The sequence below is a fragment of the Echinococcus granulosus genome (genome assembly GCF_000524195.1).
Source record: "Echinococcus granulosus chromosome Unknown EG_S00008, whole genome shotgun sequence".
NCBI classification, from domain to species: Eukaryota; Metazoa; Platyhelminthes; class Cestoda; order Cyclophyllidea; family Taeniidae; genus Echinococcus; species Echinococcus granulosus.
The window spans coordinates 1,303,267-1,319,185 of NW_020170388.1; the positions used below are offsets into that span (position 1 = coordinate 1,303,267).

The window sequence follows — 15,919 nt, forward strand, 5'->3', positions numbered from 1 at the left end:
TTAAATGCTAAAATTAACAAAGTATACATCTTTAACTCTTATAAATATGACATAAAAATTTAGCGCATATACTAACAAATTGCTGCGTTGCATTACACTCAAATTACTGGGTAAAAATTGTAGCCAGCGTCCTCTTAGAAAGCATTCTATGACAAACTCTGGTCTGCTTCATTGATATCCACTCTAAACCTTAAGATCTTTTTACTTTTATTACCACATTAACTAATTAATTCACTTCACTTTAAGAGACTCACAGCTTTGAACAATTTGCAGACGTACAAATTTCTGAGGAGGCGACTAAAGAAGGAGATTAAGTTCTCAACCAAGTTATTAGTTTTTTAGTATGATAAGAGAGTTGTTTGTTATCATAATTAAATTTATTGCCTCTGTGGGAACGAAATATCCATTTTGTACTATAAGTGCATTAACTCGTAAGAAAAATTAAAACTCGGCCTTTTCTAGAGTTAAAATTGTATTCAGAGTAGAAAGATACAAATTTATTGCAGCCAACAAACGAGAATTTCCATCAGAAAGATTTGTCATACATAGATAAGGAATTAAAACTATACTATTTACAACAGTCCATCCAAAGTAATTGGCTCTGCTCGGTTTGTTAAGGAAAAACACAAATTAGAGACTACCATATTTTCATTCACTGTCTTATGCTGGGGCCTTTGGGACCCTTAGATATGTAGGCACTATAACTACTGCCTGTAATCATTAAGCTGAATTCTTGCGCTTCATCTTTACCCTGTTTAATGATGACCAGTGTTTACCAAAACCAAAAATCAAATTCCTTTGTAATTTTAAGACAATGCATAATGACGCAAAACTTTTTTATTCTGTAAGATTGAGTCCCTGCTTAATTTGTGCTACAATATGAATGCATGTCTTATGTTTTACCAGGTTTCTTTTAATCGATAAAGCGAGAAGCTAAGTTGAATTTTCGGTTTTTTAAATTAAAATATTGTAAGGTGGCGGAATGATACAATTTAAGGTAATCTAACGTGCTAACCATAACTGGACCATAAGACAAGCTCTATGAAGTAAGGATTAACAATTTGTGGTTGAGAAAAGCAATTATTTGTCGTAAGGGTTCTTAGTCTTTAGGTGTGCCCTTTGTTGTTGAAAAAAAAGACTCCTTAAGGAATTTTATTTTGGAGTGATCCAAGCGATTTATTTTATAAGCGAATAAAGGATTTTGTTTCCCAGCATTAAATCCTTGAGCATTTAATTAGAATCTACTGTCAATGACTCTAAAATTTATGCAGCTTCGCATCTAGTGACGATTATAATATCTTTGGCAAATCACATCTTGTACGTGTGTACATTGAGATTTCACTCATTTAGCTACATGGGTTTTATGGATGATGTTGAAATAACTTATAAATTGTCAGCATCGGGCTTTCATTTGCCAAGCAATGCTGTTGGAGGGCAATAAATATATTTAAAGCACTGTAAAGTACTACTGTTTGTTTGCAGCCGTAACGCATTGCGACCAATCTAATTGAATATTTGTTTTATGCAGAGAAAAATTGAGGTGTATACAAATACTCGAGTTTAAAATTATACATAGGTGTAAACAAAATGCAAATTTCTGATGACAAGGCTTTAATTTAAAAGGCATTAATACTCAACAACAGTTAACATGTCTGATCTATATAGACGTTAACAACAACAGCAATGCATTTGTGTCTTTTAAAAAGTGACAGGCAGGATGCATAACATCCCTTACGAACCTGTGAGAAGGCGAAGGTAGTAGGCATACATGCTCTAAAGGATGTATGAAATGTGAGGAATGGGATAAATATCTTCCAAAAGTAGTCCTTCAATCTAAATGCTCTATTAACATAAAGCAGCAGCAACAGCTCACGCTTTTTGACTGACGTTCGTAATGCGTCTGGAAGCAAAATGAAGTAATCCCCGGCGAAAAGTAAACATTCCGTGTGATTTGTATACACCAATGACAGAATCACTAATATCAGGTAAAACTATTGCTCCGTTGAGTACATAAGACCAAAGCTGTCGCATAGACTATATGACAGGTTATAAACTTTAGAAAGCATCTAATCAAGCACAGAAAGAGAAATTTCGGGATTTGCTTTCCTATAAACGAAAAATCAAGCTTTTATTTGGCTATCAAGGATTCCAGAACAGAGTAAAAGTTGTTAGCGCCATAGAGAGAATAATTATATTCCAGTGGATAATTAGCTTTTAAATTAAAGCATATCCTCATGAAGTAATTTTCAGCAAAGTAGTTTTAAAAAGGCAAAAAATGTTGTTAAAAATTAAATCATATCTATTAGAAATTTTTGACTCACACTTTAACAAACACACGGTAATCATGACACGTTCGCTAACTGCCAATTGTTGGAGGTGGGAAAACAAACTGATGTCATAAATGCTCATTTTAAAATCGAGTCTGGCATCGGGATATTAGGCATGCCTAAATTAGGCTTTGACTATAAAAAAAATTTGTTTTAAACCTTAAAAGTTTTAAAGTATGACTCTTAACTAATAGCATGACAATTTTTCTTTGAAACAGGAACCATTTTTGCATCAAATGAAACAAAATACATAGCTTTTTTAAGTAAGCTTAGGATTTTGAAGTAAAACAAGTACTTCTTATTGGTAAGTTAATGCCACGAATTTGGGGCATGGTCATATGTATTTATCTCACATTGCCACAAAGAAAAAATCCTTTCTTTTCCTCATAGAAGCAAAAGTGAGCACGCACCAACGAATAAGTGCTGCAGTTGGGCACAATCTATGTACAAGGATGGAAAAATCACCACTGAATTTTTTAAGAAATGATGATTTGAAGAGTTTGCCAAAGTATGAAGTTGAACTCTTCAAGATTTTTTTCGGGGGAGGCTATTTGAGTCTCGGTGGTCTAGCAAATGAATTATTAAGAATTTGAAAGCAAAAACTCTTTCATCTCTCCTTCAAATTAAGCATACCATGGGGTGCTTCTTACTTCGTGGAATCTAAAAGGAAAACTAGATTAGACATTAAAGGAAGAACTGACGTTATTTACCCTCCAGTAACCATTTTATTGCTTGTATGGCGTTTTGAAGGAAAAATGAAGTGGTTACAAACTTTATAAATTTACCAAGGTAAATATCCTACAGTGCTTAAATAATTATTCCAGAAATGGGGTAAAATGGGTCTTTGGAATGCTGCAAATTATACCACAATTGCCCTTGACTATCAAATTAGGGTTAATCGTTGTCCAATTTAATGCTTTAAAAACTTACTAATAAAAAGTAATTTACACCATCGAAGTACCTTTAGCGACGCAATAAAAGCACAAATCAGCATTCAAACGGCAAAAGTCGCCAGTCAAACTTATGACCAGCGCCATTTTTAAGGTTTGTTCAAAGTACTATCCTTTAAAGTGTCATAATGACAAAAAACACTAAAACTATAAAAGGCTGCGTCCTAATTCCTAACGGAAAATCTCCGCAAAGGCAGCTCGTTACGGATAGGAATATGTAAGGCTTGCGTAATTTCTTATATCTAGGCATTGTAAGGTATATAAGTGGATCAAACTATTGACAACAGCAATGTCCTCTGCACGATTTTTCTGCTGCGTTAAATCATTATTTTGTAAGGCCTTGACTAGAATTTGATGGAAATTGAACTTTTCAGCTTCTGGGCTAATCATATGGGTTGATGTGCAATATTTAGAGAAGGCGCAGGGCAGGGCATTAAAGAAAGCCAAAAAGAAATATTTTGGATAAGAGAAACTGACCATGCTGCTGGGTAACTTACAGGTAGATAGACTATACAGATGGATCGAAACGAGCCTCATTTCTTGTTATCAAAGAATAGTACGTTGTTATTATTCTACACAGCTCAAAATTTATTCATCATGAACTACTTTTCTTCATGTAAGAGTTATACTGAGTGATCATTTACATTTGTAAAAATGGTCAAGTCGTTGAAGGCACTAAGCCACTGGGGTGTAACAGGCATTAACTATGAATGACAGTAGGCCTACATATTCTCAGTTTGCTATTCTTTATTACCAATGGACTGCCAACTGGTTCAGTTGAGAAGAAAAATGGTATCTGTTTGTTTACTAAAGTTGGCCTAGCTTCTATGCGTCAAGCAACCCACTTGCCATCCATTCCACACTTTTAAGTCACCCATCACTTTTTTTTCGCAAAAATCTCTCAGTATTCTAAGTATGAGTGTACTGCGTTGGCAAAACAACTAAGATTGTGATCAGACTGACACGAATCAACTTGACCTGTGAAAAGCATTCTTCAGGGGCAGGTAGGACTAATCGGTCGTCTCGGTTGACAGCAAAAGACCTCAAGTGAATAGCTTTGCAATTTAGTCATGAGGGGGTAGAGCGACGCTTTGTTCCATCCTCATTCACTATATTCTTCCTATAATGTTTCTTCATGATTTTATTGCCATTGCAACAGACAATAACATGTGAACCAGAACAGACAACCTGGTAATAAAACGAAGATGATAGAAATGGAGGTGTCTAAGGCTGAGTTATAAAGGAGGAATGTGAGGACAGTCAATCCCGTTGTTAAGTTTACGTCTTTCTTGCTAGTGTAAGTGATTCCCTATCAAAAAGGGTTTTTAAAAGGTGTTTAAAAGTTCAGGGATTTGAGGCTGCAAAGCAGTTTTTTACATAATTCCTCTAGGTGCCATTAACTTATGTTTCCCGAAAAGATTAAAAGACTTTACACTTACCATTTTAATATGAGGTTTTTTTAGTGGATTTACCAGAACTTTTGGAGGCTGGAATCAATCTAAAAGTCATATTTGGAGGAAGAGCTTTTGAATCTCTTGTGATTTAGCTAAAATATAAGTGAAATGCAGCCGCAATTTTTTGTTTTAATTACTATAACATCCACCAAAGAATATTATTATAGATCTTTAAACACTTTTTTCTCACAGGTAGTCTCCTTGGTCACGGAAATATCAGAAATCCACATATTTTAAAAAGACAATGCCTGTGGCTCCCTTGACAACGAAATAGATAGCAAGAGTCGTTCAGTTTAAATGTTTTCATTTATTTAGGATGAAGTTATGCATATTGTAAAATTTAAAAAGATTTGCAATAAGGGCTGGCGGTTTAATTTAAATGCACATTTTAACGGGTGTAAGCAATAGCGAACCATGTCGAAAGCCCCTTTTTTTAAAATGCTTGACTAATTCTCTATAATGTCCTCATACTTTGGAAAGATTTGCAATGAATGACTTGACGGGGCATTTGGCTTAGGCCTAATCTTTGCGTAAACTGGTAGGTTTCGATTGTTCTGTGTAAATTACTTTTTTCTTTAGAGCGACCACCTTTCAAATCCTCTAACAATGTCATAGAATACAGTAGAATGCACTCAATTGTTAAAAAATGTGCAGGATTAGCATTGAATCCCTTTAAAGAAGTTTAGGAATTTAAAATAACTTCCACCATTGGATTCAATCTGCCTAAGAATTCTTAGTACAATCACCCATAGTATTGGAGTGATTATATATAAATCCAATGCCATTAAAGGATAAGATTACAAAATGCTTACATCAAGTTTGTCTACTTAAGTTCTCAAAATGCTAGGCTTTGAACGATTCCCACATTCTAAGCATCGTTTTAAGGAATACATTCATGTGTACGCCAAGTTTCTTATATATAAATTGTTTACATTTAAAGAAAACACTTTTCAAACTGGTTCAACACACCTTTCGTTTCTGTCTTGTGTTAGAAAAGGAAAAGGTGGGGACGCATGACAGCACACCTTTATTTATTGAAGCTGGAAAAAAGTTGTCCACTACACTACAACCTAATCGAATACAAGCCGAATTAAATGTAGAAGTCCTTCTACAAATATGTCTGCAGATACGCATCTGGAGTGTTGTCTTTCCGCGACTGGTCTCTAAAATTGCCTAAACTTATGAGATCGAAAGTGTAAGCTGTTTAAGGCTGTGGAAAGAAACGGTTTATTTTGGGCAAGTAAACCAAATTATACAATTAGTAATGAAGAAGTAATTGAGATGGTAGTTGAAACCAAATTTGATGAACAGATTGTACATTGCCTCAAAAAAATACAAGACATTATGAGATAGCGTCTACTTCAAACTACACAGCTTTATTGGCTTTCTAGGGAGTCAAAAATCAACTTATCAAAGGTCAAATACAAAACAGTATGAGGTTGAATTAAAATCAAACGCAATAGCTGACTTACGATGGACATGCGCATAGACAATTTTGCGGAAGTTGGAGGAACAAAATAGGCGCTGCACAAATTTACGCCGGTTGCGACAGGAATTTGACTCTGAAGAACTCCAAGGATGTATGAAACCCTAGTAGAGCCCCTTGAATATTTCATGAATCTAAAATGCTTTTTTACTAATCTCAGCTTACTAGTAAATCATTGGTCCATGTCATTGTTGTGATTTAATTACATATTCTCTAGTTGAATTTGACTGCAATCTAAGAGGTGTTGATAATGCTTTGGGAGTGTTACATATTCACACGATGGAAATTCTAATAAAACTGCTTATTTGTGAATGAGGAGGAATAACGGCATAGGGACAACTGAATATCATTGTTATACTCTTAGAGTTTATCCTAAAACCAAATTAAAATATGTGTATGATAGGGTTTGGCTGATGTAAACCATGGATCTGTGATATGTTATATTATGTCGAATGATTATTCTATTTTAAATGAATAAGGGTAAAGTGGATTTTAGTTTAATTTTCAGTCAAAGCTTATTTTTAAAATCAGAATTATAATAATATCTAGAAAAGTATAAGGCAGATAATTAACATTCAACTACTAATTTGACATTAATCAGGGGGTGAGCATCATAATTCTTTAAATTTAGGTAGTTACTAGTGTTTTGTTAAAAATATATAACAAACTACTAGAATGACAAAATCATGCACATTAAATGCACCATTTTGGACATCCTTAGCGCTTTAACTTGAGGTAGGGCAAAGTTTAGCGAAGTTACTTCATAAAACAGCGCTATAATCGTGTAAATATGTAAAACCCACACCAAATTTTGGAATGAAGCATTAGTTTAAGATGACTGAGTGAATACAGGGGGGCGATTAAATGTATCACTTGAGGAAAAATGTAACAAGATAAATCTCGAAAAAATCTGTAGTTTACATTAGTTTAAAGGCGGATGGGATTGGCTTCTTAAATTTGACATTAGCATCCTAATTTCCAAAGTGTTAATCTGCAATGCTTTGGCGTCTTAAATTCATTTATTCTGAAATATTTTAAGCTGCTTATTTTTGCTTTGAAATGATACTAAAAGTAAAAGCATAGAAAACAAGTTTACAAGCTCATAGCGGTGACTTTTTCAGCAGTGACAGAGGCTTGAATCAGCGCAGTCTTGCAATTTAATTAAATCATGCCACCAAAAGCCCCTGAAAACAGAAAAATACGTGTGTTAAACGACAAAAAGTCCCCTTTTACAAGAAAATTTTAATCTGGGATGCCGTCTTTGGAGGACTGTTTTTTCTGTTGGACCTAGGACTTGTGCTAGTAAATAGCTTTAAATTTAAATAAATCAAATGCAGGGAAAATTTACTCAAACAATCGTGGCTAAAAGTGTTAACGTACAGTTGAACTCTATATATCCAAAAGCAACTTCAGCTGTTTTCTCTGTTTGTGACCATAAAGTGTGAAATTTTGGCAAAATTCTCGGTTTGAAGCCGCTTACAAGTCACGTAAATTTACAATAGAAAGCAAACTGCAAGATGGCGCAATTTTAATGCCTTGTGGTTAAACAACCGCAAGAGATTACTCAGGGTAAGAGAGTATGAACAAAATGGCCTCTTAAAATGTTAAAGTTTACAATTTGACATCTTGTTTAAAGAACTTTGCCTTTATTTGACGTTCGACCCATAAACAAGGCCACTTTTGCCTCTACCATCCTCGTTTTCTTTTCATTCTTTCCTAAAATCAAAAAAACCTTAAGTGATTTTGAATGAAATATTTATTTTTTCCTTTCTGTCCACTACAAAATAGGGATCAATTTATGCGCCAATCTTGTGAACGGAGGGCATGTCCCTTCTGTAAGACCAGCGAAGCCTCTCCAAGTTTCCATGCCTAAATCACACCTACTAATTTTTACCAAAATGGAACGTAGTAATCAGTGTCTTATAAATAAGCGTATGCACGCGTCTACGTATGTACTCTGTTTAACAAATTTATAAAATTTTAAATTATTCCTTTTAAAAACTTTGCAATTACTTTGCCTCTTCTATCTTATCCTCTTGTTTTAGATCCCTGTACTAGAAAGGGTATTTTGCAGAAGATATCATTCATTGGTAAATGGTGGGATTAAATCTTGACGGGAACGTGAATTTGCTTTTTCTCTGGAGGTTGATGGGTTTTCGCTGTCATGGGATTTGTGCAATTCCCCGTTGGTATCCAAGACGGATAATTGTAAAAAATGTGCATTGCACTTGGCTAATAATCCCATGGAGCACTTAGGTGGTCTGGGAAGTAAAGTAGATTCAACGAGAAGTGGCTTGCTATTAATTTAGGAGTCGTCATCAGCTGTTTGCCTTATCTAGGGACATATCAAGAGACTCAAAAATTTCTGTGTATATTAACTAGGCAAAAATTTGACGAAATCTTATTAGTGAAAATGATTATGAGCCCAATTTTTAGACAGATTAAGGGCATCAATATAATTGGCAAATAAATTGCCTAAATAACAAAACCGAATGTATCAATGTTCTTTTAGCTTACACAACACAAAAATTGCCAAAATTGTAATGGTCACATTACCAAGCGCATAGATTTTTTATTAATTCTAGCAAAGAGTGCATCAGAAACTATCAATTAGGCGAACCAGTCTAAGATGTTTGTTTTCAAGGAAGGAAATTGTTTTAAGTAAATGATGAAGTACCTTAATTAAAGTGGTATGTGATTTTAGTTCCTACTATCCAAGTATTTTATCTGATCGATTTCGGAAGTTTCATCTCCAAAAACTTCTTTAAAACTTTGTATTCTTAAAGTATGATGAGTGTCATTCCAAGCACTAATTAGCAACCCCTTGAGGTTATGGACACCGTAAAATTGTAGTGCTACTCAGATAGTAGTAGATTTTATGATGGCCCTTGATCAAACCAAAACTTGCGCCAAATTAAAGTGTTTTAAAATAAGAAAAGCCGATTCTTCCCTTAGAAAACAACAATACATCTCGTGTGATTGCTGGAGCACTGAACTGCGGCCATAAAAATGCAAAGTTTTATAGGAAATGCAATAAAACACAAGACACTGCGTTTTTTTTTTGAAAAAAATAACCCATATTTCACAAAAGGAAGATCGGCTTACGCCATCTTCTTCCAGCTGTATATTTAAGTGATATTTTTATCATCTAGTAGGAAACATTTGCAGCCTTCTCCTTTTTAATCATAGAACACAAAAAGTATCCGCACACTAATGCTTTTGAGGGACTACCATTCGGTCTTGGGGAATGCAAATGAAAATTGTTAGATGATGTGCGAGATATTCCAAGGTTAGATGTAGTCCAAACTGAGTGCCATGAGTGGGGTCTGAAATCGGTGTGTAAGCAACAGAAGATTAATATGACCATCAACTAAATACCCACTAGACATTATACCAAAGACGAATTTGCGGCTTACAAGTGCGTCTCACCTACTTCATAGTCGTTGCTGCAATCATGGATGCATAATGCTTGATTTCCGTCTTTGAACCCTTTAACGAAATTGTGTTTGCCTGCGCTTTATGGACTTTTCTTGATTATGCAACTGAACTATTTTGGTGTCAAAAACCTTTGCGTCTTATGAAACTAACCCAAATGTGTACAAAGCTAAAAAAATTGAGAAGAGGTCTCTTTTGACCTTTTTCTGTAAATTAATTAGGGTTTGCACACAAAAGCAAAATGAAGGCCAAAGCTATATTTTCAAATAACTTGTTAGCAGCATTTTTAAAACCTGTGTTAGGCTTTTTTAATTTACCAACACTTTTATACAATACTGTTTGCATCCAAATTCAGGATTTTTTAAAGCCTTTTAATGGAAGTGAAAAAGTTAAACTTACCTTGTATTACCCCTCTCTCTGCACCCGAAGGAATCTTACAGAGGTTTCTAGGCTACCGATGTCGTGCATGAAAGCTTTTTACAAAGTCGATTGAAAACCAACTTTTGGCTTATGCATTGCCTCTCACATTTACTAAAGTTCAACAGTTAAAAAATAGCCAAAATGGGAAGAAACTAAGAGTGTATTCCCGACTCTAATCCAAAATCTCTATTACCTCTCCTATATATCAAAACATTTTCACCGTTCACTTTCTACTCGACAATGGATGTCATTTTTTGCATGGTGGTACGTTCAAGTACTATCCAAAAGAAGAACTTTTTGAGGGATAACATCAACAAAAAGTGTACCCTACACAAAATCCGGGCAATTTCTCAGCAAAGTGGGTTGGTTTTTTATCCTTTTTGAAAGATGATACTAGGACTCATGACAAAACATTCTACCTTCAATATTAAAATCGTCGGTTATTTTTCTTGAAGCATATTGCTCAAAAGCACTATAGTCCAAAAGTCGGTTTTTCTTTAAATCAAAATTTACCTGGCGGTAGTATTTTTTAAGCACATAATTCAAAGCCTAACTATGCAACAGGTATTATGTTCTAAAAAAGAAGTTTAAAAAATGAATATGCCCTAGGGGAAAACTTATGTAAACAGGAAAATTTTGTATTCAGTCTAAACGAAAAAGTGGAAATGCTACCTGGAACTTTTTTGCAGCATTCACATCTGCTCATATCTCGTCTCTCTGAATAAGGTGGTGGATTAGATACATTTCCAAATCGTGGTTATTCAACGCCTGGTATGTATTAAATAAACATATTACAGCAAGAGTTTTTGGAATCACTTTTGTACACCGTAATGCTTAAGCCTGAATTTGTAGCCATAAAAATGGTGTTTCCTATTTATTCGTGTATAAATGAAATGGTAGGAAAATTTGTGCATTTAACTAGAAATTTTTCATAAAACTTACTCAGCTTGATCTGTAATTCAAAAGTCGCCACTTTGCCTAAGTAAAAGCAAAACTTAGACGACTCAGAAATCAAGATCTACCATATGCATACCTATCACTTTAAAATTTTTGGTAATTTTGCTGCATTTTACGGAAGGAATTTAAGTTTTGAGCAATCATGTTTTCAGTAGCATTTCTGTTTTACTAAGAAATACGTTCATTAAATTTTTGTCGAATTTCAAACATTTAATTAGTAAGTAGCAATAAATTGATGGCGCGAGTCCCTTATTAGTATTCTTCTCTAAAGGTGCATATGGTAAAATATTAAACCGCTGTTATGCTGGTAAAAGACATTTGACTTCTACACACCTAAAACCGTATGTCAACCTGCTTTTTATTTAGGCATAAGCAGTTTAAAATCTTGAAATCATCTGCTTTAGGCCAGTTGTGAACTAACTAAAAATCATTCGGAATTCATACTTAAAATAGCATAACAGGGCCTACAAATTCAAGAATATGTCGGTTTGGCAGAAAGTCTTGCTTTTAGTGGAATTACCAATGACATCGTCACAAGACCGCTTTCTTTCTTCTCCGTAAAAGAGTTCCGCAAAGTTGCCGCGTAACCTTACGCTTCCAATTGTCCAGAAGTAAAACCGCAATAAATAGTTCTGTTGAGTAGGAAAAGCTAAGTGTTTAAGCAAAGAGCGCCGTTTCCTTGGTTGGAGAAGTCAAACGGTTTTAGAGGTATTATTAAACTGCTACTTGAAAATGTGTCGAGAGATCAACCTCAACTTGGTCTAGATTGTTTATACAGTCAAAAGTAGGCGGTAATTCGTCAATCCCGAGCGCCATATATGGAGAAAGCAGCAACAGTTATTTGCAGTGTCAGTCTTGACACACTGACAAATTTGTTTAGCTTGTCTAAGCCCGCTACTCTAAAATTTGTGTGCTCGGTCATTTTGAAAAGTCTTAAATTCTTAGTGCCCAACAAATGTATAATAATTTCAAACTGTTGCCAATATGCGAGCTTTTACAAGCCCAATTTTCAAGGTTTAAGACAGGAATGCACAAAATGGCCTTAGACTTACTTGAGCAAAGTGTAAATTGTGTGGGTTGCATTAAAATCACCGGAAGTAACTACAGAAGTCAAGTGTATATCCCCCTCCCCTCACCAATTTCAGGCGGTATTTCTTCTAAAGCAGGTACGTTTTGCTGCAGTCACCGTGATGGAAATGCCTAATGCATTGTGAGCATCTGATTCATTGTAGTCCTTCTTGTCTACGAGAGTAAGGCAGCTTATCTCGTACGCCTCCGACTGGCTTTACAGTGATCAAATAACCTCAAGGGTGTCCACACTTTTATTAAACGCTTAATTCAATGGGTGTTATTTTAAGGTGTCGACCATTTTTACTGTAGGCTATCTCATAAGTTAGGTCAAATATCTATCACATGCTTTCTTGTGTTATTTAGACGATGAAAGGGGAAGCAAAGAGAAAATATCCTTGGGTTTGTCTCACTCAAATCCTTTAAATGCTAAGCAATTCTGACACCTTTTTTCAAAGTTTTCGCTATCTACCTATCTGTCTCTCCAGCAAACTCGCCACCTATCCATTCATCTCTTTTGTCACATACCACTCCATCCACTTCTTTTTCCAACTACTCATCTCACCATCTATCTGCCTACACATAAATAGTTGGCTAGTGGGTCAGAGAGCTTCCTCACCACCTATCTTCCCACCTCTATATCTTATAATCTGTTGGTTACAATTGAGACTTTAGAATTAGGGAATGGATAAATTCACTCGTCGATATATCAGTTGCATAAATTATTCACTCCCATGGGTTTGATTAGAAACTTAACCGTATACATAGAACGAGTATTTAAGTAGTCAATTTGCTCATGCTTACCTGCTCCACTAAGGTAAGAAGGTCAAAATATGGCTACATCGGTCTCTCATGGGCAATTCGGTCAATATCGTCCCACATTGTAAAAGGATTGGGTATGCTGATTAAAAGCTTGTTTATACCAAAGTAAAAAAGTAACGTTACTCGGAGGAAATTTAATTAGTGTCTATAATCATACCTACGCCATTCTAAACTATGTGAAATAACTTTGAGACTCTTTTGCCATTTCAACGTACTTTTATTTCATTAATGAGACATCCATATCCGTATTTCCTCTTAAAGATCCAAAATTTTTTTTTGGAATTGAGACTAATTGGTTTGGAACAAAATCGTCAAATTAATGTCCCACTTAAAATAGGCGGAATAGGATTGTAGTCTAAAAGCGTTTTCGTGCTTTGACAAGGCGCTAAAGATAGAAGCCCCGTCCTAGTTTAAATTCTACGCCATACAAAGATTAACTGCTAGCTCCTACCGTAATTATAATTATCCTTACTGCTTTTCATTAATGATGCAAAAGCAAATAGCATTTTCCTTTAATTGTTCAGTAAATTTTTGATCCAAATTCTATTTAGATATCCATTAAGTACGGCTAATTGCTAACTGACATATTTGACTTAATCCGTTATAATGCAGGAAATTTTACTGCATTCGATTATCACTAGGTTTTAGGAAATATTACTTTTATTTTAAGAAATAGTGAATGAGTTTGTCCTTAAAATGAAATAGTAATAGTTTAATGACTATTTAAAGGACTCTTTCCGAGTGGGTCAGCTTAGAAGGATATTTTTACTAAATAAAATATTTGGCCTTTCTAAATGCCGTTAAAATGAAAATATCCAATTTTGCTAAATAAAGACTTTAGGAGAATAATTTATTAGAATGCTTAGGATTACCAAACTTTTGCATATATATTATGGGATTAATCCGTTAAATGTTGTAAAGCCATATCCAAATCTATTATAAAAAATGTATTTACTAAACTATTTAGTGCAACAATAATTAACTTTGGCTCCATTTCAATGTCTACCTGATCTGCACAAAAATCTAATGAGACCTTTTACACATCCAGAATAGGCATGAAAGCAAAATGATTGACTCTTTTTTGTTCGCATGTTTCCTTCCCCATTCACCATGGTTGTGTCTTTAACTATACATTTCCTTTTACAAATTTGTCCTCCGGTAATGCGCTACATTTTATAATCTTCTCGAAGCATTCTACAAAGCTTGATAATAATTTACTGCAGGAATTTTTATGTGGGAATTGAATAACTCACCGAAACCTACAAAAAGACTTTCTCAAAAAGCCTTAAAACATGAACGAATATTGCTGTAGAAGCCCTTAAGCAAGATGAAGAGTTGACTAAGTTAAAAATGCAAAACAAAATTACATTATGTAGCTGCTGCTTAAACATGAGTATGTTAAAAAAAAGCATCCTTAATGAATCAATTTAGGGATAAGCTGCTTCTTAGGAGTGGTTTTACATATATCGCCGAGATTCACCATACAGTAAGGTATCTTGTCAAATACTTGTTTGCTTTTTTCAAATAATGAAGTGCCTCTATTAGATCGCTTTTGCAACCAAGAGGTTTGTCTGTTTCCTCGAAGGGATAAGTCTAGTTTTACAGAATAAAACCTTTTAAGTTTCTAAAGTTCTTCCAGCTTTCACCTTAAACCAAAGTGTATAACTACCTTTTTAGTAGTCTATGACTAGTTTAATTGCTCAAATTTGTAAGGCTACAAGTAGAGAGCTAATAATGCAGGAGGCAAGTATCTTTTTGATGCGAAATTTATTTGAGACTTTGGTAAAAACGCATTCCATAGCACATTAAGCTCTACTAGCTTTTGTGTTTATTGTTGAATAGCGTAACACATTTAGCGAAAATTTCCAGCACAAATAAATTCGGTACAGATTATTTTATGCATTATAAACAGACACTTCTGGTCGGTACAGCTTCTTAGTATTTAACGACAAACAACTTAGTTGTGAATTAAAGAATAGCTCTTAGAAAAGGAGTATTTCTCAAATTCAAAATTTCTTTGAATGCACCCTTATTTATCAACAATGAAGGATCTATAATTTTACAACTAATCATTTAATCATCTGAGAATTGGCCCAAATTCCTGGCTGATTTTGGAAAGCATTTAAATGGCAGAACTAAATTATTCAACCTATTTTAAGGTAATAGCCTCATTAAAACCAAAAATCGTAAATGCCTCCTGCAACTATGCTTTAACTTTGGCTTTCTAAAGCAATAAAAAAAAGGCATTTATAATTGCTGAAAAAGTTTTATGAAACTGTTTTGGTGTCTGATTTTTGGTCACTTTTATCAAAAACCCGGACTGGTAACAAAAGTTGTGACAAAAGTTGGCCAAAAGTTGTGCCCACTAGCCTCCATGGCCTCAAAAAATAGTAACTGATCAATCTTTGCGCTATTTATTATCACATCACTTTTGACCCATGAATAGTTTTCTGCACCAGGTATCAACTACCTTGATGATCAGTCCTCAACGTGTTGGCCTATACTTAGCATCTTTCTCAAGAAATAGCTAGCTTCTTTAAAACAGGCGCTGTCATTTGGTTGATATTTTAATGTAAAAATGGCTAAACGATTGCAGTTATTTGAGTCGATTGCCCAAGTAGAACGTTGAAATGTTAAATGCAAAGCCATTAAAACAAAAAACGAAACACAATGAAACAGGAACAAAATTTCGATCTATTAAAGAACCTAAAACGGATTACCAGATGGTCGCTTGACACTCAATCTGATCTCACAACTGTAAAAATCATCAAAGATGCTTAAATTTAAACAGTCTAAACCACCCTTTGTAACAGCTTGCAGTTTTATAGCCTTATCCACAACATTGTGGTAGTTATTCGCATAAAAATAAGCTGCTTTTGACTTGATTATTAACGCTTAAGTGAGAACCGCTAGGCCATTTCCATTTTGAGCAATGATTTACACATTAATTAACTAAAAAGTGGTTTTTGAATTACACTTATGTCCTAAATATACCTGTTC

General features: G+C 34.5%; 2 protein-coding genes across 2 annotated transcripts in view; one reads left to right on the forward strand and one right to left on the reverse strand. All coding sequences in view use genetic code 11, as the record gives it.

The window, feature by feature from the left end:
- Window positions 1–1,627, reverse strand: part of EGR_01995 (hypothetical protein) — a gene marked incomplete at both ends in the record, with an annotated part of 5,819 nt that extends 4,192 nt beyond the window's left edge. Inside the window, 2 exons of the mRNA XM_024491244.1 lie at window positions 512–601; window positions 1,470–1,627. Of these exons, the coding sequence (XP_024354387.1) occupies window positions 512–601; window positions 1,470–1,627 (248 nt within the window). The remainder of the gene's footprint in view (window positions 1–511; window positions 602–1,469) is intronic.
- A 13,418-nt stretch (window positions 1,628–15,045) lies between these two features.
- The window catches only part of EGR_01996 (hypothetical protein), a gene marked incomplete at both ends in the record, with an annotated part of 3,220 nt that continues 2,346 nt past the window's right edge, over window positions 15,046–15,919 (forward strand). Inside the window, one exon of the mRNA XM_024491245.1 lies at window positions 15,046–15,078. Within this exon, the coding sequence (XP_024354388.1) occupies window positions 15,046–15,078 (33 nt within the window). The remainder of the gene's footprint in view (window positions 15,079–15,919) is intronic.